This window comes from Puma concolor, chromosome B3 (genome assembly GCF_028749965.1).
Source record: "Puma concolor isolate L17-30 chromosome B3, mPumCon1.1.hap2, whole genome shotgun sequence".
Taxonomy (NCBI): domain Eukaryota; kingdom Metazoa; phylum Chordata; class Mammalia; order Carnivora; family Felidae; genus Puma; species Puma concolor.
In genome coordinates, this window is record NC_141672.1 from 6,277,697 (window position 1) to 6,302,794 (window position 25,098).

Sequence of the window (25,098 nt, forward strand, 5' to 3'; positions counted from 1 at the left end):
AACAAACAATTCGGGAGCCTGTATTCAAAGGTTTATATTATTTCCTTGACCCTTGAAACTTTCCGCAACCCTGCGGAGAAGCCTGTGTTCCCCCTCCCAACCCACCCGTTTCAAACAGGCCCTAAATCTTGACACTCTTGAGTCTCATTGGTTTGGAAGAAATCCCTGAGCCAGACAAATTGTAGAACCCATTGTCTGGCCAGGGAAGAGGGCCGTGCACCCTGGGAGTGCATAATCAACCAGAAAGGGTCACCAAGAGGCTCCTAGCAGGGGAGAAACTCCCAGAAACACCTGAATGCTATTTGGTCCCTCCAAAAGGCCACTAGGTTCAGATGCTAATTCGCCAGCCTCACAGTTACTGTTTCTAGTTACAGTAGATCAAAAAAGGACTCATCATGTGGATATAGTTAAACAACATTCATTAGATTGACTTTCTCAGGCTATCTATCCCCAGAGGGGTTTGTTGTCTTCAGCCTCGGAAATGTCCTCGAGCGTATGTGACCTGGGAGTGGGGGGCACCTGCCAAGGCACCACTGAGAAAGTCAGCAGGCCCAAACCACCAAAATTATTCTCTGTTGTATCAATTCCAACCCACAGTTATCATTCACTTAGGAAGCCAGGCAACACTCTTGAGCATGTCAGAAAGGAGCAGAGAAGGTGAACCCCAAAAGGCACGGGGGGGTAACACCATCGGGGGACACCCCGCAGATGTCTCTGCATGTGGGGGAGGGGAAACATCACTTCCCCACAGGGTCGGGGAGAGTGCTGGAGTTCACACCACAAGGCACAACGACCCAGACCATCTCGCTGGAAGGGATCAGGAAGCCCATTTCTCAGCACAGAGAACTAAGGCACATGCTGAAGTCAGGTGCCTTGTCCCAGGAATCTGAGAAGAGCCACCACCCCATCTGGATTGGGTTTTGAAAAGGTGAGTCTCGGAAGGTAGAAATTTGGCCCAAATCGACAAATAATTTTCAGAGGACCTCTGAAGGCAGCAGGCTAGGAAAAATAGGGGGTGTGGGGCCTGCAGATAGAGAGCTGTTCCTCGCTGAAGCGCACAACCCTCACTATGGAGAAGGCCAGGCCCAGCCGTGCCACGGAACGGTGTGAGCACGGGTGAGAAACTACAACAATACGCAAGCCGCAGACAGTGGACGTGAAGGCAGATGGGGTACTTGTCACAGCCAAGTGCCAGGCCCTGTTAACAGGAGACACACAGGGGCGCCTGGGGGGCTCAGTCAGTGGGGCGTCTGACCTCGGCTCAGCTCGTGATCTCACAGCTCGTGAGTTCGAGCCCCGCGTCGGGCTCTGTGCTGGCAGCTTGGAGCCTGGAGCCTGCTTCGGATTCTGGGTCTCCCTCTCTCTCTGCCCCTCTCCCGCTCGTGCTGTCTCTGTCTCTCAAAACTAAATAAATAAACGTTTAAAAAAAAAAAAAAGGAGACACACAGATTCCTGTGGATGGAACAGAGGGAGGGAGGGAGGAATATAGTGAAGTCAGGAGACTCTCTCTGAGCTTTGCTTCCTCGGGACAGAAGTCAGCACAACATTAGGCACATCGGGCTGCCTGGCTCTGGAGGCACCCGGCTGGCTCTAGAAGACTCGGTGACAGGTGGCTGCAGTATCATGGCTTCAGGGTTCCCTCCAGGGGCGCCATTCACCTACAAGCCAGGCTTTTCCCTGAACGTTGGCCAAGCAGCAGGCCAGTGCCCACGGATGCAGGACAGGAGGGAACGCAGCCGTACGCTCTCGGCAGCAACCTCCCCGTGCACAGGGCCAGGTTGGCCGTCAGGTCCCACAGGCACACAAACCCTCCCCCCCAACCCCCTGGTGCCTGATATGCTTCTGAATTCAGATTCCGACCTGGGAACAGAAGCATGGAACAGGTACATGTATTACCCAATATCCCCAGAGGCTCCTGGGGCAGCACCCATAAAAACACGCTCAAAAGCACAGAAAAGCAGAACTCTCACACAAAAAGAAATACACATAAACCATTAAAACCACATGCTTCAATTCAGAGGAGTTGTAGTCTTTTTGTTTGTTTGTTTGTTTGTTTTTCCCCCTTCGCCAAATGATTTCAGATCAGGCCAAGTCTAAGTAACAAACAAGTTACCAAAAAACATCTGGTGTGCAGAGCCTTGCGGATTTTGAAATCCCAGATAAGGGATGTGGGCTGAGTTAGCGGCCTCTGCTCCCTCAGGGCTACCGGATCTCAGCGCACCGTGCGAGGGTCGGAAGCTGGCCAACAGACAGAGCACCAGCCTAGGCCCCGGGGCACCAGGCCGAGCACCCGACACACCTCAGGGTGAGAACGGAAAACTGCACGCATAAGGATGTGCTACTATGAGACAGGTGGTTTCTCCACCTCTTTAGGAAACATTGGGTTGTGATTTCAGGGGAACAGGAGTTAAAAAAAAAAAAAGGCATAGCACTTTACCTAAATGTGATGGTGAAGGTCAACATTTGGTAAATATGGTATTTAAAAAGATAGGGAAATTCACACATTTAAGAAAATGCACGGGGGCACCTGGGTGGCTCAGTTGGTTGAGCGTCCAACTTCGGCTCAGGTCATGATCTCGCGGTCCGTGAGTTCGAGCCCCGCGTCGGGCTCTGTGCCGACAGCTCAGAGCCTGGAGCCTGTTTCAGATTCTGTGTCTCCCTCTCTCTCTGACCCTCTCCCGCTCGCACTCTGCCCCCCCCCTCTCAAAAATAAACTTAAAACAAAAATTAAAAAGAAACTGAGATAGAATCCTGTAAATAATCTCACAATGCCTTATGTTTTATACATCCGGATTTCTAAATGTCAGGTTTTCTTAAAGCAGAGTATATCTCTAAATAATTTCCAAGATCCAGGAAAACACCAAAACTTGCAGAATAAAAGGTGCAATTATCTAGGTCGTATCTTCTTTTTTTCAGTTAAGCACTCTTCAAGAGGTACACGACCAGCTGGACGTAGATGCTAACACGGAGACAATGAACGGAAGGCAGCGCGGCAGGGTTCAGAGAGCCCTGGGTTTTGTGGGAGACTTGCCTGCGTGGCCGCGGTGAGCCTCCCCAGCATCCCTCCGTCTACCTGATCCTCTCTGAAATGAGTGTGATAGTGTCTTACTCACCTTAGAGTGTGGCTGTATTCACTGAGACACAGATCTGAAGCAGTCTACACTAGAGCAGGGACTGTTTTACGCTGGGGCTACGCTTTCGGGTCGGTCAATGAGATGAAGATCGCCTCGCGATGACCCTTGAAAAATCCCTTAGTCCACGGTGCACCGTCTCTCCATAAATCCCTCCGGTGTGGGAACAGACTCCGGTGGTTGGACGCTGTGTAGAGGCCACGGCGAATAACAACCGGGTAAAGAAACAAACTCAAATTGCACACGTATGCAGTTTTAGTCGCAGGTCTAGTGTTTCACCAACCAGGTGCACCGATATGTGTAAGCCATGCGTGTTGGAAGTTTGCACGCTGATGGCCATCATCCAGGGGCTTTGCTACACACGACTGACTTATTTCACTACTGTAAACAACAAAGAAGGGTTTTTTGGTATTACTGAAAAGCTGTTCAGCACCAGGAAGTTCTCCCTTCGCCTTTCATGATAATGTGAAGATAGCGAGGCCCTTTGTAAAATTTTACTACTGAGTTTTCATTCAGCAGCGTCTACTGAACCTACCCTACGTGTGAGGCACCTTGCACAACAAAGGAAGCAAAATAAACAGACAACGCAGGGACCCTGCCCTAAAGGATCTCACGAGCTGGTGGCAGAAACAAAGACCGCACCGGAGGCGGCCACAATGCAAGATGGAGTGAACCAAGCGCCACTCAGAGGTGCACGTATCGTAATCTGCAAGTGCAGAGGAAAGTTGAAGGAAGGCGGAAGGAGACCGTCTCGGCTGGGCCCGGGATGAACTGTATTTCAGCACGGAAACAGAAGGGGATGAGGGTCGACAAGGCTTGACTACTGAGCCATGGCAATTCTCGGCATCCTGGAGGAACGCAATGGTAGGTAGAGGGATGTGCTAAGACCCCAAATCCAACATCGATGGGACGCCTGCTTAGCATCAGGAACCAAGATAGAACAACATTGTTGCAACCATCAAGAGAACAGGACGGCAACACTCACCACTCAGCATTAACCTCTCCATTCTAGACCACGCTGCAGGACCTCTGGCGCCTGCCCTCCAGACCCTCCCTCCACGCTTCCGTCCCGTTCTCTGTGCTGGCAGGCTGCTGGGGGCACCGGGGTGCTGCAACGTGCTCCTTTGAAGGTCCAACCCAGACCTGTCCGTCTCCAAAGCCCACGTTCTGGACCCTGGGAAAAGTGATTTGTTGATAGGCTACAGTGGGTCTCGAAAGAGATGCACATGATCGTTGGTGCTAATTTGCAAGAGCTAACGATCCACTTTACACACAGGCAGCCTATGCTTGCTTATCTTTTTAAACAGTCCTGCAAATGAGATGCTCAACCAGACATTCATGTCAGTGGACTGTGCCAAATGTGTAACAGCAATCTCTAAAAAAGAAAAAACTCAAGAGATATTCCAAGACTCCCGCCCAAATCCTTCCTAGATCATGGGTCTCACATCTGCTGTTTCCTTTCTTAGATTCTTAGCTAGTTGCAAGAGAATGCATGCTATTGGTGATCAGAAGGCATATGTCACGGAATTTCTGTAGCAAACATATGCCCCTCATCATTTTTCTAAACTGCTCTAACATTTTTTCCCACCTCCTCCATCCCTGAGAGAGCTTAGACACTTGTCACCATTCTCTGCGTGTCAGAGGGGCCTCTGTGGCTGTTCGATGGCTTTACAGGACAGCTCAGAGTCTGAGCCCTGTTTCCCGAATTCTGCACCGCCCTTCTGGAGCCTGGCCTTGTACTGATGCTAGCTCCGGGAAAGAACACACTTTTTATTACACGGATTCCAGAGATAAGAAGCTTAGACTTTACACAGACAGGAGAGCTGCTAGATCCCATGCAGGGGGGATCAGGTGACACCCAGCAGGGGCTCTGACAGCCTTGAACTTCGAGGTAATAATCCCATTTTTTTTTTAAGCCCAGCTTTGAACCCTTAGTTAGACGTTGTTCAGTTTGGGATTCTAGAACTTCATGAAACAATAGTTTTAAAAAGGGTTCAGCAAGTGAAATGAGCCAGTTACAAAAGGTCAAATCCAGCAGGATTCCACTCATCTGTAGGGTAGTCAAACTCGCAGAGACAGAAAGTGAATGCTGGGGGGGGGAGTGGCACCAGGGGCTGGGGGCGGGGCTCGGGAGTTTCAGTTCTGCAGGATGACAGCGTCCCGGGGATGGGCAGTGGTGACGGCTACTCAGCAGTGGGAGAGTGATTAGTGCCCCTGAGCTGTAGGCTGAAAAGCGGTTAGGCGGGGGCACTTCACGCCATGTGTATTTTACCACGATTACAAGTTCTTAAAAGCGGTTCCGGGAAAAGGACGGAAATAATGACAGGATAAGGGTGCTGGGGAGCGCCTGAAAGTAACAGAGCTGTTCACACAAAGACTGGACGCAGCTGCAGGGGCTACTCAGGGAGACGGTTAAAACTTCCTAAGCAGGCAGTTACCAGCCTGAAATGACCCACTCTTGGGTCAAGGCCCGCGGTGTGGGCCCTCGTGTCAGTGGATTGTGCCGAATGTGTAACAGCAACCTCTAGAAAAGAAGCTGCTGGTCTGGAGTGCACCGAGACTCAGACCGGAGGCCCGGGGGCACCACGTGAACTGGCCTCAAGCAGCTCTGAGCTGGGCAGGCCTCCCCGGGCAGGGAGCTGGGTTCTAAAGGACGTGAGGAGCAGTCAGGTGAAGAAGGTCGTGGAAGGCAGGGTCGCAGCCTGTGAGGATGCATGTCAAGCACCTTTGGACTTTTTCAGAATCCAAGGGTGCTGGGGGGGGGAGGGGAGGAGGCGGCCCCCGGGGGCCAGGGAGGCAGGTGGGAGGCGGTTCCAGATTTGGGCCTGTCCTCCAAGCTATGGGGGAACTTCCGTGGGACTTTGAGACACTCAGAGATAAATGGGATTTCTGTCTCAGAAAGTGAAGTGGGGCGATGGGAAGGGAAACGGGGGTGAAGACAAGGAAACATGTCCGGAGACCCCACCGCGAGCCAGGGAAGGGCACGCAGGTCTGAGCCAGTACGTGGCATGCAAGGCACACAATGAACCCGTCTCCTAAGCCCCCTCTGTGTCCATGATGGTTCCCATCACTATGCATCAAGTGTAACTGGGCACTCGGCAACGCTGTGTTGAGTGCCTGGGTTCAAATCCCAGCTCTGAAAAGTGTCAGCCAGGGGGACCTTTTTTTTTTATTATTATTTAAGTTTATTTCTTTTGAGAGCGAGAGAGAGAGTGCACAAGCAGGAGAAGGAAAGAGGCAGAGAGAGGAAGAGAGAGAATCCCCAGCAGGTTCTTCACCGGCAGCGCAGAGCCTGATGCAGGACTCGAACTCACAAACTGTGACATCATGACCTGGTCCAAAATCAAGAATCAGTCGCTTAACCAACAGAGCCACCCGGGCGCCCCTGGGGGACCTTGAGAAAGTCACCCAAACTTCGGGGCCTCTGCTGCCTGGCCTGTCAAAACAGGGATCATCAGGGGCACCACGTCAAAGGGGTACGGCGAGGATAAAGGGGGCACTTGCAAAGCGCTCAGGCCTCAGCCGCCTGTTGCTGCCTGCCGAGAGCTTCCCTTCCCCTCCCCCCACGGTCTACACAGGACAGCGGGGCCTACACGGGCAGCCAGAGACGCAGGGGCCCCGGCCCCACCTCCCAGAGCACAAGGTCCGGTCTGGGAATGACAAGCGTGTGGTGAGAGCGTTATAATTATGTACAAGATGCGGTATGAACACATATCTGTATCTAATTAAATTACAGCGACTCAGCAAAAGACCATTTTCAAGGAAGGCAGAGCGATCACACACGGAGCCAGATCTCAGTCTTTGGGAGCACTGGTGTGTGGGCAGTGCTGCTTAATTACTTTCTAAAGGACTAATTTGGTGGAGCCACGCTAACAAATGATTATCTGTATTAGAGCTCCCACGCGGTCCCCGAGGAGCAGTCTGCGCGGCTTACGCCAGAACGGTTAAGCACCGCGAGTGACTCCCCAGCGGACGAAGGCTCCTCCCTCAGTTCGCCTCCTAGGATCTGCAGCTGTTGATGGCACCGTAACTCCGGCTAAGATGTGGAAGGATGCTCTAGCAGAAGCAAGTCCGAAGTCCACCCGATGGTTTCTCGACTGGAGCGTATTTTTCCAGGAATGGTGAAATTCTCGTTACATAAAACAACTTTGGGGCGGGGGAGGGGGGGCTGATTTAAGAGCCAAATCGCGTGTAATGTTAAAAAATGCTGGCTGTGCCAAGAACTACCTCGTGGTGTCAATTACTTTGGCTGAAAATAATGCGTTTGGAGCCCGCTGCACCGCAAAGGGCTTTTGACAAACGTTTCTCCTTGTGGATTCAAGAGCCGGCGTCCAGCTAGTGGCATTCTGTGATGTTTGTGCAGACGAGTGGGACGCCACCGGGCCAGTGGCGTGTCTGGCCTTTGGCCGATAAGGTCCCTCGCCTGAGTCTGGTGAGGCCTTTCCCCGGTGGCCACGGGGTCATCTATAAACACATGCGATAAAGAACAACATAAACACAGACTTTATTTCAAGCAAACAGAGAAGTGGCCCGACAGCTTTCTCCAACCACGATTTAGGGTACACCTGTTACACGTGAGACACTTTGCCCGTGCGTGTGTCTGAGGAGGTGCGATGGGGCCAGGACGGCGGTCCCTGATCCCACTTAACCAGCGTTGACCAGGAGAGCCGTTAGGGACCAGGAGGGCATTGCTGAAACACAGCTACCGAGATGATCACCAGGAGACTCTGCCCAGAAGGTGGTGACAGGGGCGCCTGGGTGGCGCAGTCGGTTAAGCGTCCGACTTCAGCCAGGTCACGATCTCGCGGTCCGTGAGTTCGAGCCCCGCGTCGGGCTCTGGGCTGATGGCTCAGAGCCTGGAGCCTGTTTCCGATTCTGTGTCTCCCTCTCTCTCTGCCCCTCCCCCGTTCATGCTCTGTCTCTCTCTGTCCCAAAAATAAATAAACGTTGAAAACAAAAAAAAAAAATTTAAAAAAAAAAAAAAAAAAAAAAAAAAAAAAAAAAAGAAGGTGGTGACAGCCTAATGACACGTGAAAATAAGCCACAGTGACGGGCCTCTGGGATAATCGTGGTAACAGAGATTTATGGACTAGATGACCACGTGGCCACCGGGGAAAGGCCTCACCAGACTCAGGCAGGTGGGGGGGCAGAAGGAGATGGCTCAGCCAGCAGCCCCCGCTAAGGGCCTTGGGTGCCCGGGGAGGGAGGGGGGCACCAAAGACTTTCAATCAGGAGGCTGTTGTGATCAGGTCTGCCTTCCAGAAAGAGCATTCCAAGTGTCAAATTCTTCCCTAGGTGAGCTCATCTCTACCGTGGTTTCAGCTGCTATGTACTGACGGCTCTCGAATTTTGTATCCCTATTCCGGACGCCTCCCCAGCTCCGCGCCCCACAGCCCACAGCTCACAGCCCACGCAGCCCTTCAGCCTGTATGGCCCACAGTCCCTCACACCCGCAAGCCGCACCATCATCTGCCTGCCCATCCTTCTAGCTCCTTCTAGCTCTGCAAATGGCGCTCAGATGAGCCAGAGTCTCGGTGTCATCCCTGGCTCCCTCTTCTCCCTGACCCCGATGATGCACGTCCTGGTGAGGTGGCCCTAAGTGCCCCTCGAGTGGAAATCACCACCACAATCCCCTGGCTTCACGCAGTGGACTCCGGCCCCCTCCCCCTCTGCTTCTAGCCTACCCTCCACATTGCAGGGGGAGCCCCCTTTCAAAACTCCCTGAGGCTCTGACCACGTCACTCCCTTGCCTCACAATTCTCTGCCACGTTCTCTCTGCTCCTCAGAAGAAGACCAAACCCCTCAGTGTGGCTGAGAAGCCCCACTGGACCCTCCCTCCTTCATCTCAAGCCACTCTGCTCCTTCTTCTTTCCCCGTAGGAGGCCTTTCAGTTTCCAAAAGGACCTTCCACTCTCTACTTCCTAATCCCTCGCCCTGGTCTGGAGGGCTCTTCTCCCCCCAACCCTGCCCACTCCCCCCACCCCCTTGCAGTGTCTGACTTCCACCCATCCTGGAAAGAAGAACTCACACAGGCCTTCCTTAGGAGACGCCAATACTCATGCCCCGAGTCCAAGGCCCTGCAACCCTCTACGAGGTTCCTTAGACTTCCTAGCACCTTCTATCCCTGGGGTCATTAAGTAACTCACTGTGAAGGCAGCACTGAATGTCTAGCTCCCGATGAGCAACACGTTGACAATGTGCACCCTTGGAACACCTTGAAGGGGGCTGAGACTGGCAGAAAGACAAGTTTGGGGCTGCCATTTTTTTCTAATCTATGTATTTTTGAGAGAGAAAGAGAGAGAGGGAGAGAACCAGCAGGAAGGGGCAGAGAGAGAGAGAGAGAGAGAGAGAGAGAGAGAGAGAGAGAGAAGATCCGAAGTGGGCTCCACGCTGATATTGCAGAGCCCGATGTGGGGCTCAAACTCACAGACCACGAGATCATGACCTGAGCCAAAGTCGGATGCTTCACCAACCGAGCCACCCAGGCACCCCCTTGGGGCTGCCATTCAAAAACACAAACAAAAACCCAGCTGAGAATGACGAGCTTCTGAACGGAGCGGTGGGGATGGATGGATGATCAGCAGAATCCACGACGCCGAATGAGACTGGAGAATGGGGGAAAGAAGAGTCCAGGATGATTATTAGGGAAATCTAGGGTCGTTTATTAAGCCCGGAGAGTTCAGTTCTTTTCCAGACAGCTGGCAGAATAAATATTGCAATTTAAGACACAACTAAGTATTCTGCAAAAAGGTGGCTTTCCACACCAAGAGTATTTTCCAACAAGGACATAGCTTTAGAGGAAACAAAATTGGAAGTATGTCTCCCTAACTCTTCTTTTAGAAATTAGTTCTTTAAAGAAAGAGAAACTCTTGCAAGGAGCCATTTCTTTAAAGTAAACCAAAGAGGATGTGCACTTGCTCCTGTGTGCACCCCAGGACACCCCCAGTCCTGGACTGCATTCAAGCCCACTTGCTGCTTCCAGCAGAGTATTAAATCTATGTGTCAAACATCTAGTGAGAAAAGCATGAAGCTTCTGGGGGCAGGATGCTGGACTGACAGTTCCACAGCATTGCGAGGTTACAGCACACTTTGTTTGATTACCGAAGTTTCTGCTGGCGTTTAAAACATTTTGCTAATACTAGAAACCCCCTATTAATAAGCTAGGACTTTAGAGATGAATAAGAAATATTTTTTTCCAAAAGCGGGGCGCCTGGGTGGCTCAGTTAAGCACTTGGCTCTTGACTTCGGCTTAGGTCGCGATCTCGAGGTTCATGGGTTCAAGCCCAGTGTCAGGCTCTGTGCAGACAGAGTGGGGCCTGCTTGGGATTTTCGCTCTCTGGCCCTCCCCCGCTCACGTGTGTGTGAGCACGCGCTCTCTCTCAAAATAAGCTTAAAGATTTTTTTCCTGAAAGAGATTTTTATAAGTAGTACCAAATACCATCGATTTTAAGCCCTTACTAATAAAATCAACGCTTTAATGTACGGTTTTTAATGCCACTGTGATTAAGTTTTTCACGTTACTAGTTTTATGGCCTGACCTGATTACAACACTACCAACAAAGATGTTACTCCTCTTTCCTTATCTACCTTCCACCCAACTAAAGTGTTTATTTTTTAAGAGAATATATAAAAAGGCTCACACTATCTCAGAAATTAGCAATAACCAACTAACGGTTACTTTTTAAGCATAGTTTTGTGAATTTTCCACCAAAACGGTTGGGTTTGTTTATAATGTCATAAATGCTTGTGGTTTGGCTATAAAATAAATTCCTTGCCGGGTGGAGAACCAAATGTACCAATAAGAAATTCTTGGGGCGCTTGGGTGGCTCAGTCGGTTAAGCGTCTGACTCGGTTGTGGCTCAGGTCATGATCTCACGGTTCGTGGGTTCGAGCCCCACATCAGGCTCAGTGCTGACAACTGCAGGGCCTGCTTGGGATTCTCTGTCTCCCTCTTTCTCTGCCCCTCCCTCCCCCTCTTGTTCTGTCTCAAAAATAAACATTAAAAAACATTTTTTTTAAAGATGTTCAAGATTTTAAACAAATTATTCTTAATTTTCAAAATATAAATCCTTAGAAATTAAAAAGATTTTCTGTTTCAAAACTAGAAAATATAAACAGCAGTAGCTCAAAAGACTAATAATGGTGATTTCACAACACGACTAGGAGTAGCAGGTGCCATTGACTTGACCCGCCACGGTTATTAAAAAGTAACACCGGGGGTGCCTGGGTGGCTCGGTCGGTTGAGCATGCGACTCTTGATGTCGGCTCAGGTCGTAACCTCAGTTTCCCAAGTTCCAGCCTCACGCTGGGCTCTGTGCTGACAGTGCAGAGCCTGCTTGGGACTCTCCCTCTCTTGCTGCCCCTCCCCTCCTTGCGCTCGCTCTCTCTCTCTCAAAATAAATAAACTTTAAAAAAAAAAAAAAAGTAACACTTGTAGGAGAAGAAGATCAGGGAACCGGTAGTTAAACTATGTACCGGCTTTAGAAGGAATTTGATGGTCTCTCATGACACCTTCCAAGGGAAGACAGAGACAAGGCTACCATCCAGAATCATAACCCTTTAAGGCAATGACCAACTTCCATATTATGATAACGCTGAAATATCTTTTTTGAGCACCAGGATTATTTACAGCATCACACCCCAGATTACAACGGTGTTGTAACTTGATAGGGCTCTGCGTGCTAGAGGAAACTCACCCTCAAAAAGCAAAGGTAAAAGCAAGAAAAGAAAGAGCTTACCCATCACACATATAAAACAGACAAGAATTTTAGGTGAAGACCAGTAAGAAGTACAAAGCAAAAGAGCTATTATCTTAGGCTGCATTACAAGAAGTATAAACTTTAGAATAAGGGAGGTGAAGTATCCTACTCTATTCTGCTCTGCTTAAGAACCATGTCTAGAATACCACATTCAGTTATGTCCAAGTTTAAAAGACATACAGACAAAAGGAAACACATGTAGATCAGGCAATCCAAAATGATTAAAATTGTATCTTATGAGGCATATTTTTTTCCGATGGTAATGTTTAGCTAGAAGAAGACTTCAGAAAGAGCAGCCACAATTGTTTTCAAACATGTGACAACCTAGTGTATGGAAAAGAGATTAAACCTATTCTCTGTGGATCCAAGATGCAGCACTTGGGCCAAATTTTGAGCGTACATAGGAACCGGCAGCCTGAACGGCCCAAAGAAGGAATGGACTGCATGGAGAGAGAGGACTTTCCAGTCCCTTGGAACGGCTCACACAGTAGCTATATACCTTCTGAAGCATCCTCCCATCCAACCAAGATTTCAAGCCCTGGAGGGAAGGGGGCACAGGACCAGGGTAAGGGTAGGGGGCAGGCGAGGAGGGCCAGGGTGCTGTGTTCATGCCACCTCGGTGGAAGCAGCTCTGTGTTCATCTGCTTCCCATTTGGGTTCCTGGGTGAGCTGTGCTTTGAAGAAGCAGGTCAAAGGCTTAAGAAGGTCAACCACAAGATGAAGTAACCTGTTAGGTCCCCTCAAAGGCTGAGATCTTCCAACCCATGGCCTCTCAGCAAGGGTGTGCACAATGCTTCCTGGTGAGCCCCAACTGATGGAAAGCATCCAAAGTGACTCAATGAAATAGCAACTTTTTATTCTTTGCTCCCACTTCCCTCTTTCCTCCAGTTCTGCTCCTCTCTCATCGGCAAGGTGCAATGTAAAAAGAGGTAGATAGTTTCAATGTCAAAAGATTCAGATTGGTTCCTTAAAAATATTAAAGCCAGAGCTCCCATACGACCCAGCAGTTCTGCTTCTGGGCATCTGCCCCAGAGAAGTGAAAACACAGGTCTACACAAATGCCTGTATACGAACGTTCAGAGCATCATTCTCTGTAATAGTCAGAAAGTGGAAACAGCCCCAAACCCCATCAGCTGGACAATGGATCCCCAAAATGCGGTACATCCATAAAATGAAATATTATTCAGCCATAAAAAGGAACAAAGAACTGACAAATGCTACCACCTTGGACAAACCTTAAAACACGATGCTTAGTGAGAGAAGCCCGACACAAAAGGTCGAATGTCGGGATGATTCCGTTTACATTAGAACATTCAGAATCAACAGAGACAGTAAGCAGATTAGTGGTCATCAGGGTCTCGGGCAAGGGGGGGGGGGGACAAGTGACAAGGGGGTTTCTTTCTGGGCTGATGAACATGTTCTAAAATTAGATACCGGTGAAGCGGGCACAATTCTGTGACTACGTGAAAAGGCACTTCATTGTATACTTTCAAAGGTACGTCAGTCATATCTCAGTAAAGCTGCTAGTGAAACAAAAAAAGATTCAGAACCAAGCCTTTCGAGTCGTGTGGCTTCATAAAGTCACCAAATCTCTTTGAGCCTCAGTTTCCTCCTGTGCCAGAAAGGGTTGGAGAAACCAGGGAATAGAGAACGGTTAAGTATTTCCCAAATCCTAAACTGGCTTATCAATGATAACTTTTCTTCACTTTTCAACTGGTGCGGTTTTTCCCGGAGCAAAGTCTGCGGTTTCTAGCTCGTTTGACAAGAGTTCTAAGTACTTGGGAGAAAAAATAAGAGAGAGAGAAACAAACACACACACAAAAAAACGCTGCCCAAGTTTTCTCCTAACGTCAGGGTACCAATATCTGAAAGAAGAGAATGAGCTACACATCGCCTGGCTTTACACGTAGTATCCGCTGCAAATCAGGGGACACAGCAAGGAAAAACAGATCAGGGGAAGACGGAAATTTCATTCATTCGAACAAAGCTTTCTTTTCCCGCTCGTTTATATATTTATCTTGCCAGGAGGATGCTAACCGTGACCGTCCCCCAACGAAGAGGGATGGCCTAGATTTTCTGAAGCTAATACGGAACTATGACTTTTCAGCTCCTGTCACCATCAAAAGCTGGAAGCTTCAGCAACATACGAAAACAGAGGAGTTCATCTATGACACTGTTGTAGCCTGGCCATTGTCGTGTAAATCTCTAATTTAAAAAGAAAAAAAAAATCTGTTTTTCAAGGCAGCTAATGAAATACCCACATGTTTAATTTAGTTCTTGGGGAAACAGTGTTGCTACGATCCAGTGTTTTAATCGAATCATCATAGTCATTAACTGAATTGTATTCATTTATATTTTCACTTAATGGAAGCCTCTTAAAGTGAAGAATTTCACAGCAAAACATCTGTTGCTTAAGACATCATCCGTTAACGTCCATTTCTGCCCCCATAAACTACTCGTGCTGTAAAGTTTATTCATATGGTAACCAAAACATAATAAAAACAGAGCTAAGAACTGTCTGAGGAAAGAAATTCAACAATTATGATTCATTCACTTGTGTGATGAAATGATCTTACCGTTGGAGTTTAGCTATTTTAATGTGATTTTTTCTTAAACTGTTACCCATGCAACATATAAGAACTGGCCTTTACTTGCTTCTAGACATCATTTCCAGTAAAATACTTTATCAATACTGCTAAACGAGCAATTAACAGCAAAAAAAAAAAAAAAAAAAAAGGCAGAAAACCAAAACACTCATGAATAGATGCGTAGGTCAACTTTACAACTGAGCTGCTATTTAGGAACATATGACCAGGCCCCCAAACAACTGCTCAAATAAAAATATCTAGGCTCGTTTTCATAACCTAAATCAAACTGTCAGCATATATGCCCACATATTAGTGTTTCAAAACCCTTCCTGCCTGAAATTCACTTAATATAATTTTCAGCCACATGCTTTTCACGACTAACATAAAAGGATTTTTATCGAAAACATGTAGGAGGCTGTGCTACCTTCACATCAAAAATAGCAATTCAAGAGGCACCTGGATGGCTCAGTCGGTTATGTGTCTGACCCCACAGGTCATCTCCTCACAGTTCGTGGGTTCGAGCCCCACATCGGGCGCTGTGCTGACAAGGGAAACCTGGCGCCTGCTTCAAGTTCTGTGTCCTCCCTCTGTCTCTGCCCCTCCCCCCCCAAAATAAATAAACATTACTTAAAAAAATAGTAATTCAAATAGGATTGATTGTAGGTCATTTAAGGGAACTACTCAAAATATTGCTGAGAACTCTATTCAACCTATGGGAGAGCAAAATCAGACCCACGACTGCAAACTGTGAGGGATTCCAGGGGCTCCCAGAGCATCAGATACACTCTATCTGCCTTCAACACCTCCTGAGGACCGAAAACACAGGGCTTCTGCTCTGGGAAACTGCTGTTACATCTGGAGAGTCAAAACTTTCATTCCACTGAAGAGCGCATTACTAAGTTAATGAAGGCCTGCATGTGATTAACATGAAAATTACAGGCTGCTAAAACCATCAGGAAAACGCTTCCATGAAAAAGAATCGATTCCACCAGGAATTAAACTATCATTACAGAGGAAGAATCAACACACCCAGGGATCTTCATTGCTACAGCTAATACCTCCTATTTGCAGGCAGGTGTTGATGAGCTAGAAAAGTTTCCCTAAACCACAATTACAATGGCAAAAATAAATTGCTCAAGTTGTCAAAGCACCTAGAATGCCAAATTATTCGCAAATTCTATACAACACACATTGTTTCTTCGTTGACAAACTTTTGGGACCCTCTGATAAAGCAATAAATCCGACGTCAAAAAAAAAAAAACTGGTTAACTTTTGTGCATGAATTATCATACGTCGGGTTCTCGTAAAATATGCTGTGGTGTGAAAATCTTTTTCAACCCTGCTAGTGAGACTAAATAAAGCCTTTCAAGCACGAGAATATTACATTTTTCTTTTAAAGATGTCATATTGGTAGTTATTTACCGTTTCCTTCCTGTAAAAAAAAAAAATTTTTTTTTTAATGCAACAAGATCTACCAGCCCGTAAACAAACAGTGCGAGCACTTTCCAGCCAGGTTCGCCGCTCCTGTGCACCGCGTTGCACGGCGGCGGTTTCCCCAAAGTAGAACTGACCGGCTTCGCAGGCTGCGGCCGCCACGAGCACCGCGCACCTCCCCAGGGAGTGCTGTGCTACTCGGCGGTCTGTTTTCCGAGTTCCTCCCGCGGACCCTCCCAAGCGGACGCGAACCGGCGGCCCCGAGCAACACGTCCCCGCGCCCGCGGCCGCCCCGGCCTCCCCACGCGCCGCCCGGCCCCGTGCGCTCCGCGGGTCCCCGGCACCCCCGGCCGCCGCCCGCGCGCCCTGGCGGGCCCGGCGCGGGCGCGGACGCGGGGCCCGGGGCGCGGGGCGCGGGCGGCGGGGGCGAGCCGGGCGCGGCCCGCGGGCCTGCACAATGCGCCCGCGGCGGCGGGAACCGCGCGCCTCCGCCGCAACTTTGCGCGGCCTCCCGGCCCCGGCCTCGCCCCCGCGCCGGCCCCGGCCCCCGCCGCCCGCGGCCCCCGCCCTCCCGGCCGCCGCCCCTCACCGTTGCAGAACTGGAGCAGCGAGGACGTGTCGTACAGGCTGCTGTAGCTCGAGAAGCCGTCCTCCATGCTGAGGCCGCCGGGCCGCGCCCGCTCCCCCCCGGCCCGGCCGCGCCGCCGCCGCTCACCCCCACACTGAGCCGAGCCGAGCCGCGGCCGGCGCTGGCGCTGGGGCCGGCCCTGCTGTGGCGGCGGCCGCGGCCGGTTACCATGGCAACCCCGGGCCCGCCGCCGCCGCCGCCGCCGCCGCTGTCGCCGCCGCCGCCGCGCGGGCCCGACGCCGGCGCTGCCGGCGCTGCCCGCCAGGGGGCGGCCTCGGCGGGGCGGCGGGGCGGGGCCGGGGGCCGGGGACGCGGCCGGGCGGCCGGGTGCCAGAGCGCTGGGGGCCTGCGGGGGCGCCGGGGCCGGGCCCCGCCGCTTCTCGGGACCGCGGCGTCCCCGGGAGGGCGGGACGCAGGGGTGGGGGGGGGGCGCGGGGGACAAAGGCAGCGGCGGGGCGGGCGCGCGGGGAGCCGGGCCGGGGGGAGCCCCTCCCCACCCCCACTGCGGGCGCGGAGGCCCGCGCTCCCCGAAGGCCCCGTCCCCGCGCCCGCCCGCAGCTCCAGGCCCAAACATGGACTGCGTGCCAGCCCATCTCGGCCGCGTTTCCCCCTCGCAGCGGCGCCGCTTTTGGCCGCGTCCTCCGGCCGCGGCGCGCCCCTCTCCCCACACGTTTTCCGCCGCCACGAGGCCCGGCCTCCGGGGAGGATTAGCGCGGGGTGGTGACTCCGCTCGGCCGTCGGCTCGGCTCGCGGGCGGGGAGAGAGGCGGCCTGCCGCTGCAAATGGAGGCCGGGGCACCTGGGGCCGCACAGTCTGGGCGGCCTGGGAAGGAGCCACAACATCTGCTCTGCTCCTTCCCCTCTGATCGGCCCCTGCGGTACAGATTTGTCACATTACACACTTGTTAACTGGTTCCAGGAGCCCAGAGAGCCGTGTGCATTCCGTCTCGGGAAGACAGCGAGTTCCGAACAAGTTCCATAGCAGGAGAGGCACCCGGACCCACCAGTGTGTAACTTTCCCAGCGCGCGCGCGCACACACACACACGCACACACACACATTCACACACACTCACACACTGCATTAATGACTGGAGTTCCACCACGCTCCGCGTCAAGTACCGGTGCTGGTAAATAACATAGGAGGAAGCAGGAGAGAAGAATGTCTCCGTTGGATGGTCCCCCGGGCGCAGGAGAGACTGCCAACATTTGAGCTCCTTGTCACACAATTGTTACAATTCACTTACACGATATAACCATATGTGATTCCCTTACATGTTCTAATTCACTTACATGTCTGAAGGGTTGCAAGTTGTTAGTATTCGCCTGTATGGGTTGAACACACTAGGTGAAATGAGTAAAAAGTTTCCATCAGGGCGGTGTGTGGGCCTCACTGGGTTCAGAGGCAGAAGCAGAGGGCGTGGTGAGGGCGGGGGCTCTGTCCCTGCAAGTGTCCCTGCAAGTGACAACTGGCAGTAGACGTCACTGGACATCATGGGCAGAAGGGAGGTTGAAGACCTTACCCCGGACCTGGTCAGGAAGACCAAGCACAGGGGGACAAGAGGGATTGTTCACAGGAAAAACACGTGTGGGACCCTGAAGGGCTGCGGGCACTGCTGGTTTGACCGTCCCAGTGCTTGAAGGACGACGGGAAGGACAGACAGCATGAGTGATCCGGGGTCTGCTACGGGCCGAAGGGCTGGTCTGATAGGAATGAACAGCTTGTATTGCAGACAGGTGGGAAATGAGATTGCACAGAGGCGGGGGAGAGCCAGGTAGGAGAGGCCCGGACGGCCGGCGGAGGAGCCTGAACACAGCCGGCAGGAGGAAGGTGGGAGGCTTGCACACAAGCCAGTGGCTGCTAAGACTGCATTAGAGAGATGAGTCTGTGTGTGGACAGGACAGCAGGGCCTGGAGCTGGAGTGGCCCAGGGTGAGGCCAGGCCAGAGGGAAGAAAGAGAGACTGAGGGTGGGCCAGAGGGATGGGCCAGAGGGACGTGCCTGTAGGGCAGACAGCTGGAGAGGCGGGGAAGCCAAGACAGATAGCAAGCATCCCACTCAAAATGCCTGGAGCAAATGGAGATTGGAGGTGGCCTGCCAGTGAACGAATGGGATTTGGGTAGAAGTTGTTAATGAACTTTCTAAAGGTGAGAATGGAGAGTCAACAGAAGCAGGGCAGAGACTACTGGTAGCGGTAGCTAGGAGAGAAAGAAATTCCAAAGGAGCGTCAGGAAAGAGAAACAGGGAAACCTAACGGGACATTGGCAGAAGACCATGGGGGAGGGGAAGGGGGGAAAAAAATAAAAGTTACAGAGAGGGAGGGAGACAAACCATAAGAGACTCTTAAATACGGAGAACTGAGGGCTGATGGGGGGCGGGGGAGAGGGGAAAGTGGGTGATGGGCATGGAGGAGGGCACCTGTTGGGATGAGCACTGGGTGTTGTATGGAAACCAATTTGACAATAGATTATATCTAATTAAAAAAAAAAAACACAAGCATGCGAAAAAAATAAATGAAGAAACTGTAAGCGCTGAGCGTTGCGAAGAGGTGGGCGCTTTCACAGAATTCTCTGCAGAACGGATCATGGAGGATGAGGCCTCCATCTGGTAGCAAAGAGCTTGCTGGGTGGCCAGGAGCATCTTGGTGACCAGTGGGGACAGGAGCCAGGGCCTGCTGGTCATCAAAAGATGAGCACACGTAGATGCGTGTTTGAGAATTTTGGTAGGAAAAGGAAATGCGGGCCAAATACAGAGGGCAATGGAGGCAGCAGGGTCACAGAAAGCCACCCCGGCCACCGACCAGCACAGGTAGACTGCAAGAGGCAGGTGCTATAATGGAAACCAATTTGACGATAAATTTCATATTTAAAAAAATAAATAAATACAGCATAAAATTAATGATAAAAAATCAAATCAAATCAAGCAATCAATAAAATATGTGCATGAAAAAAAAGAGGCAGGTGCTATAGAGGAGGGGGTTTTAGAGGACGAGACTTAACGCAGGTGCACTGTGACCTTTACCCTTGTCTGTCTTCCCATTTCCCACCTTTCCGCCTTCAAATCCCATCCTAACCCCACCCTTACTCCACGTTGCAGTTTTACATATTAGGATACAGCAGAGACTTGGTATAAAAAGCTGACCGTGGCATTCTTAAACTTGGAAAGGAAATGATAATTATAAATAAGTGATTAAAAGAGGGTTCTTCTGAAGAATGTTAATATTCTTCATTTATGACTTTAAAGATAATGATCTTTGACCACAACTAAGGAGAGTTAAGAATAAAGAAAATTCAGAAGTGGGGCAGGAGAAAAATTGAGCTGGAGATTTTCAGAGAAGATGTTACTTGCACTAGAGCAAAATTACAATTAACAGGAGCTCAGTCCACTTGCTTTTGAGATGATAAAGATCGTTATTACGCTCTTAACCTAGAATATGAAATGGCTATGTTTTGGGGGCGCCTGAGTGGCTCAGTCGATTGAGCTTCCAACTCCGGCTCAGGTCATGATCTCACGGTTTGTGGGTTCGAGCCCCGCATTGGGCTCTGAGCTGACGGCTCAGGGCTTGGAGCCTGCTTCGGATTCTGTGTCTCCCTCTCTCTCTGCCCCTCCCCCGCTCATGCTCTGTCTCTCTCTCAAAAATAAATAAACATTAAAAAAAAAAAACAACTTAAGAAAAAGATCCATGGGGAGAGTCCAAGAAAGATCTCTGAGCACTTAATTAATGATGTGTGGGTTTTGCACCCAAACACTTAAACAGTCTGTTGTTCTGTGTCATTTTGAAATACTTGGTGGCCCAAGACCAGAAACTGTTGTCATTGTAATAAGCGATGTATACTCTCAAGGACAATAGAACCAAAGCATTCCGTGGCATTAATAGAAGCATATTGTACAATGTGTGGAAAACAGATAGGGAAATAGAAGCTCTGTAGCCTTTATTCATAGAGAAGTAATAAAAAACGAAATTGCCCAGAAACGTAGGCCTCGTGTGTCTATTGTTTAATTCAGCATTTCTCCAAAAATAGTTAATCCAGTACCAGGCACCGTGCTTGGGGCTGGGAATATAGCCACAGAACACAGTATTTTCCAAACTGCCAGTGTGGCCGTGTACTCGATTTAAAGAGTCCTATGTGCACTTCAAAGAATAAAGTAGAAAATTCTACTTTAGTGGGCATGTACCTAGAGGAATTGAAAGCAGGGTCTTGAAGAGATATTTGCACAGCCCTGTTCATAGCAGCAACATTCACAACAGCCAAAATGTGGAAACAACCCAAGTGTCTGTCACAGACGAATGAATAAACAAGATGTGATATATACGTACAATGGAATATTATTCAGTTTTTAAAAGCAAGGAAAATCTGACACCTGCGACAACACGGATGAACCTTGAGGACCTTATGCCGAGTGAAATAAGCCAGACCCTGAAGGACAAATATTGCATGATTCCACTTGTATGAGGTCCCTAGAGGAGTCGAATTCATAGAGACGGAAAGTAGACTTGGGGGTGCCAGGGGCTGAGGGGGGTGGGAAGTTAGTGTTTAACAGGAACAGAGTTTCAGTTTGGAATGATCAGAAAGTTCTAGAGATAGATGTTCGTGATGGCCGCGTGACCGCATCATTGTATTTACTGCTGCTGACCCCTGCGCTGAAAAGTGGGGGGGTCTGATTATATTCTAAGAGCAAAGAAAAGTTGCCCTTCACTTAATGTTGTGGGTTAAACTGTGTCAGCCCAAAATTCGTACGTTGAAGGACTAACCTCTACTACCCCGGAATGTGACCTTACTTGGATGCAGGGTCTTCACAGAGGTCATGAAGTCAAACTGAGGTCATTAGGGGGGTGCCAAGGTGGCTCAGATGGTTAAGCGTCTGACACTTAATTTCAGCTCAGGTCATGATCTCACAGTTTATGAGTTCAAGCCCCTTGTGGGGCTCCTGGGTGACAAAGAGAAGCCTGCTTGGGATTCTCTGTCTCCCTCTCTCTGCCCCTCCCTTGCTTGCTCTCTAACTTTCGCTCTCTGTCTCAAAATAAATAAATAAACACTTTCTAAAAATTGAGGTCATTAGGGTGGGCCCTAATCCAATAGGACTGATGGCCATATACGAAGAGAAGGTTAGGACACAGGAAAAGTGGACAGAGGAAAAAGACAGTTGTCCAGAAACCAAGGAGGGAGGCCTGGGACGGATCCTCCCCTTGTGGCCCTCGGAAGGAGGCAAGCCTGACGAGCCCTTGATTTTGGCCTTCTAGCCTCCAGACCAATGAAGTAATCGATTTCTGCTGCTTAAGACCCTCTCCCCCACTCCCCCCACCCCCCAGTGCATGCTACTTGGTTACAGCCGCCCTGGCAAATTGACATAATATAGAATCCCAAAGTCAAGGGTTGGTTCTTCCATGGATTCAAGACACCATTCACTACTGATATCAAAATATAGAATACACTCTATGATAAGATTGTCACTCCATAAAATGAGAGGTAATCAGAGATTCTTGGCATCAATAAAGAACATTAAACTCTTCAGTCTCCAACCTGCCTGTACTTTTTCTACAACGTCCCTGACAAATGGTCTCTCGGCCACCTCAGAATGGAAGAGCTTGAATTATTGAAAAGATTGTTGGTTATTTTTATCCCGAATCGCCTTTCCCAAAGCATTCTTCATAGACCACACTTTTGTCCGGTTGATTGAATCTCCGGTGTCCCGGTGTAGGCTGTCTGCTCAGGAATCGTGCAGTAACAGCCTGTGTCCCAGTTTCCCCAGCTCCATTCTGTGACTCTAGGGTTAACTTGCCCAGAGAGGGGTTAACGATGTCATTTCATTCTCTGTGGCCTCTACCCCACGAAGGGCAAGCATCTTGGCACAGACTTTCAAGCGTGTCTGTGTTCCTGCAGCAAATGCTGTCCTTGGCCTCTGACACGCTCCTGCCACACCATGCTATCGGCAGCTAACGTTCATGACTCTCAGTCATGCCATGCACTTGACTGCTCTGGACCCCTGCCCATGCCCCAGCCCAGTGTGCCTTTGCCTTCCCCTCCCGCCAGCTTAGAGGCTGAGTAATCCCGTCTGCTACACTTCCAACATCTGCTGGTACTTTACTGTATCCCTTATGTTAAGTTGGCCTTGCCTTAACCGGTGTGTGTGCATGCGTGTGTGTGTGTGTGTGTGTGTGTGTGTGTGTGTCCATCCATCTCTCCCAGGAGATTAGATGCTCCAGACACTGGTCATGCTGGACATAATGTTGAAAGTAGTTGGCGCTGAGTGAATTCTGAGTGAATGAATGAGTGAATGAATGAACCCGCTAGACAACATCGGTTGCTCATAACACACGATAGGCTTCCAAATGCTTTGTAGAGAGCTCTTGCATTCTCCAGGCTGAAGCCCCCCATCCATCCTGTGATGTAGTCTCTCAACCCCTTGTCTGAATAGATGCCCACCTCGCTCAAACGGGCTCTTTTCTCCTGAATCCTGGACCCAGAGCTGAATACAATAACCTCAGCAGACCGACCGGTGTGGCCTTTCCCTTTAACAACTTGGATGTTATGATTCTATTAATGCAACTGAAGTTTGTATTGATTTTTTTTTTGTTTTTGAGCAGTCAGGATGTATACTCTTGGTTCATGTTGAACTTCCGGTCAATTACAAACCTATCAGTCTTTTCAAATGAACTGCTGTTGGGTCTTCTCCATCTTGTACTGAGCTAATCGATTAAAAAAAAAAGAAAAATCTAAAGACAGGATTTATCTTTACGCTGTTAAATGTCATTTTGTTGGTTCCAACCCATCCTCTTAGCCAACCCAGATCTTTAAGCTCTGATATCTGGCATCTAAGACATCAGCTTTCTGACGATGGGGCGTGTGCCATAACAAACTCTTTAATGCCCTCTTTCATCCTTGTAATCAACAGACACGTTAGCAGCACAGGAGGGGGTGGGGCTCCGTGCACCCATCCAGATGCCTCACCAGCCGCATCTCCGTTGCTGTATTTATCAATACTCTAATATGTTTGTCCAACTAAATATGCAATTGCCCCAATTGTTTGTTCGCCCAGCCTATTTTTCTTGAGTATGCACAGTGTTTTGTGAAGGATCTTTACCAGTGCTTTGTAAATCCAGTCTGGTAACGCCACGAAAAGAGAGAACAAAGTTGGTTTGGCTCTTAGGAACCGCATCTCCTTCCAAGATCATACATGCTACCTCTTCAAAGATCTGTTAAAATGTTTGCTCGGAACCCATATTAAACCCATCAAATTTATCAGCCGTTATTCCCCAGAAGCCAACTTCTTCCGTGTTGGGGAAAATTATGACATTTTTCCCTTCCCAGTTTTCTGCAATGCCCATCTGGTGAGGTTCGAGATGGTTTGTCAAGGCCCAGAGAAGGCGGTCGCGGTAACTAAGGAGCGCCCACCATTTCTCACCATCTTTGGGCTCTTGGCAATTCCTCTGGGGATGTTTCTTCTACACTCTCCAGTTTTACAACTGTTCTCCCTGTGGGAGAAAAAGAAACCCACAAGGCAGAGTGCAGAATATGCAGACAGCTTTCAGAGTCTTTCAAGGCCCCTGGTCCCCCTGCTCATGCATCTGCCGCCCCAATGAGCTCACGTTGCCCCAGACCCTCCCTAGTGGGCTGTCCCTGGGGCCCCCCCTGTGTGGTTCCCACTGCGGCAAGTGTCCTTCCACTCAGTCTGTAAGCTCCACTCCACTGGGCTCTTTTCTCCTGAACGAGATACAATAACCTCAGAGTCCTGCCAGAGTCCCCGCCTCCTCCGCTGCTTAGGGCAGGCAACACGTCCACGTGTGCCAAACCAACCTGCCTTTTGAAACTCTGTAGAAACGGGACCATTGACACCATGGGAGCTGGGCTTCTGCTCTTGGCTTTGTGTCTGTTCACCTGCCCCGCCCCCACGCCTCAGCCCCCCAACACCTCCCCGCCCCCCCAGCAGCCAATGTGGAGTCCTCACAGCGTTCTCCTTGGTCTCACGCCCGGGAACCTGGTCCTCACGTTTGCAGACACAAAGGTGAGTCGGCTGTAACTCGGGGAAGCTGGCTGCTGACTACCTGTGCACATCCTGTCCTGGACGGGCTGGGGCGGGTCAGAAGCACTGGCTGGGAAACAGCACACACAGCCTTATCAGGGGCCTCTCTCCAGCCTCATTCTGCTATCACAGGACTGTCGGCACCAGAGAATCATGAACTTCTGAGCCGTCCACGCTTGACTTGTTAATAGTCCAATGGATTTGAAAACTCCTTACTATCCGAGAAACCCATGGCTTTTCTCCTCTCAGAAGGTTATTCGCTCAAAAGTGTTCTTTTTTTTTATGTTTAATTTATTTTTGAAAGAAAGAGAAAGAGAGAGAGTGGGGGAGGGAGGGGCAGAGAGAAAGGGAGACACAGAATCCGAAGCAGGCTCCAGGCTCCGAGCTGTCAGCACAGAGCCTGACGCGGGGCTCCAACCCACAAACCGTGAGATCATGACCTGAGCCGAAGTTGGGCGCTCGACCGACTGAGCCACCCAGGTACCCCGTCACTCAAAAGTGTTCTTGATGATCTGGATTCATCAAAATGATCTACAAGT

General features: G+C 50.1%; 1 protein-coding gene across 4 annotated transcripts in view; it reads right to left on the reverse strand.

Annotated features, from left to right (window-relative positions):
* The window catches only part of EML1 (EMAP like 1), a 185,287-nt gene that overhangs the window by 113,132 nt on the left and 47,057 nt on the right, over positions 1–25,098 (reverse strand). The window contains exon 1 of one of the 4 annotated variants that reach the window (XM_086708830.1): positions 16,502–16,703. The exons of 2 other annotated variants lie outside the window; for them this stretch is intronic. In XM_086708830.1, coding sequence (XP_086564956.1) covers positions 16,502–16,568 — 67 coding nt within the window. In that variant the 5' untranslated portion in view covers positions 16,569–16,703. Of the gene's footprint in view, positions 1–16,501; positions 16,704–25,098 lie in introns of those variants that run through there. One more of the 4 variants, XM_086708829.1, reaches the window with a different exon arrangement.